General features: G+C 46.2%; 1 protein-coding gene across 1 annotated transcript; it reads left to right on the forward strand.

Moving 5' to 3' along the window:
- The first annotated feature begins 682 nt into the window (after positions 1-682).
- On the forward strand, positions 683-1,615 carry LOC110259757 (olfactory receptor 7G2-like). The gene has a single exon (XM_021085503.2). It carries the CDS (start codon positions 698-700, stop codon positions 1,613-1,615), a length of 918 nt encoding a protein of 305 aa, XP_020941162.1. The 5' UTR covers positions 683-697.
- The last annotated feature ends 664 nt before the right edge of the window (positions 1,616-2,279 follow it).

The following is a 2,279-nucleotide window of genomic DNA, read 5'->3' on the forward strand; positions in this document are numbered from 1 at the left end:
CAGAGCCACAGCAGTGACAATGCTGGATCCTTAGCCTGCTGAGCTCCCCCTCCAGTTGATTTTTATGCAAGGAACAGTTTGGGAAACTCTGCTCTAGAACCCAGATTTAATATGCTTGGTTTTGGTTTTCCTGCTTTCTTGTTTGAAGTTCTGGAGAATTTTCAAGGGATAAACCATACGTCATTCCCCCCCCTTTTTTTTTGTCTTTTCTAGGGCTGCACCCACGGCATATGGAGGTTCCCAGGCTAGGGGTCTAATCCGAGCTGTAGCTGCAGGTTTACACCAGAGCCACAGCAATGGGGGATCCAAGCCGCGTCTGCAACCTACCACACAGCTGACAGCAACGCAGGATCCTTAACCCACTGAGTGAGGCCAGGGATTGAACCCAAAACCTTGTGGTTCCTAGTCGGATTTGTTAATAACTGAGCCACGACGGGAACTCCTCATTCCCTATTAGATTCTTATTAGCTGGCACGGTGTGGGAAAGAATAAGTTAGTTTTGAGTGTAAGAGAGAGGACAGAAAGAAAGGAAGTTGAGGAAGTGAGAGAGACTGAGAGAGAGGCAGAAGGCAAAGAAACATGGGGAAATTCACTTCAACTTATAATATAGATATCACAGTTTTCTAGAATAAGTGATTCTTCTATGTCTGTTATGTGCCCTATAGCATGTATTACCCCCATCAGATGCATCTACAACATGGAACCAGAAAACCAAACAGACATAGCAGAATTTCTCCTCCTGGGTCTCTCAGAGGACACAGAATTACAGCCCCTCATATTTGGTCTATTCCTGACGATATACCTGGTTACTGTTCTTGGGAATCTTCTCATCATCCTGGCCATCAGCTCTGACTCCCACCTCCACACCCCCATGTACTTCTTCCTCTCCCACCTTTCCTTCACTGACATCTGTTTCAGCACCACCACAGTCCTCAAGATGCTTGCAAACCTCCAAAGACAAAGCAAATCCATCAGTTACATGGACTGCCTCATCCAGGTTGGTTTCGTCCTGTTTTTTGCTGGCTTGGAAAACTTTCTCCTGGCAGCAATGGCTTATGACCGTTATGTGGCCATCTGCCATCCGCTGAGGTACAGGGTCATCATGAACTCCTGTCTCTGTGTCCTGCTGATTCTACTCTCCCTGGTCACTAGCATGGTGGATGCTCTGCTCCACAGTCTGATGGTGCTGCGATTGTCCTTCTGCAAGAACCTGGAAATCCCCCACTTCTTCTGTGAACTTGCTCAGGTCATCAAGCTGGCCTGTTCTGATACCCTCGTCAATAACATCCTGGTATATTTAGTGACCAGCATATTGGGTGGTGTTCCTCTCCTCGGGATTATTTTCTCTTACACTCAAATTGTCTCCTCCGTTCTGAGCATGCCATCAGCTGGGGGGAGATATAAAGCTTTTTCCACCTGTGGGTCTCACCTCTCAGTTGTATCCTTGTTCTATGGGACAGCTTTTGGGGTGTACATTAGTTCTGCAGTTACACCCTCTTCCAAGAAGACCGCAGTAGCCTCACTGATGTACACTGTGGTCCCTCCAATGTTGAACCCCTTTATCTATAGCCTGAGGAATGAAGACATAAAGAGAGCTTTGAGAAAACTTATCTGATGGCCATCTACCTAGTGCTTGAGCTTCAAGAATGAGTCAACAGGAAGTTCCCATTGTGGCTTAGTTGATGTTTTTTTGTAACGAGAGTATGTGTTTTGCTACAAATTCATATAGGGAATCCATGAGAGGAGTACATGCGTGGATAGATCAGAATCAAACATCCCACTGGACTCCAGCCAAATTGTTTTCTTGTTGAAAAAATTTTATGTATGTGTTATGCCCATACTCACCCAGTTCTCAATCTGCTAGTCTCCCGATTTCCTTAAAAAAACGACAGAACACATTTTGTCCCTTATCAAACACAATGACTGTTACAAAATTTTCTGACATTTGCTTCATTTCTTTCTGTGGTTATAGCAAAGAGGTCTGGTCAGCTTGATCTTTGATTTCCCTTTGTGTTTTTTTTTTTAGGGCCACACTTGTGGCATATGGAAGTTCCTGGGCAAGGGGTGGAATCAAAGGTGCATCTGCTGGCCTACACCAGAGCCACGGCCATAACCACAGACACGCCAAATACCAGCTGCATCTGCAACCTACACCACTGCTCACTGCAACGCCAGATCCTTAACCCACCGAGCAGGGGCAGGGATCTCACCTGCATCCTCATGGATACTAATCCGTCTGTTACTGCTGAGCCACAACCGGAACTCCCCCTTCGTGGCTT

Source organism: Sus scrofa, chromosome 2 (genome assembly GCF_054392235.1).
Source record: "Sus scrofa isolate SSC_HxYL_T2T_F1_AM1 chromosome 2, Sscrofa_HxYL_maternal_Yorkshire_Landrace_v2.0, whole genome shotgun sequence".
Taxonomy (NCBI): domain Eukaryota; kingdom Metazoa; phylum Chordata; class Mammalia; order Artiodactyla; family Suidae; genus Sus; species Sus scrofa.

What these genes read in the sequence shown, in the direction of transcription:
- LOC110259757 (XM_021085503.2), top strand. Translation starts at nt 698, where the DNA reads ATGGAACCAGAAAACCAAACAGACATAGCAGAATTTCTCCTCCTGGGT.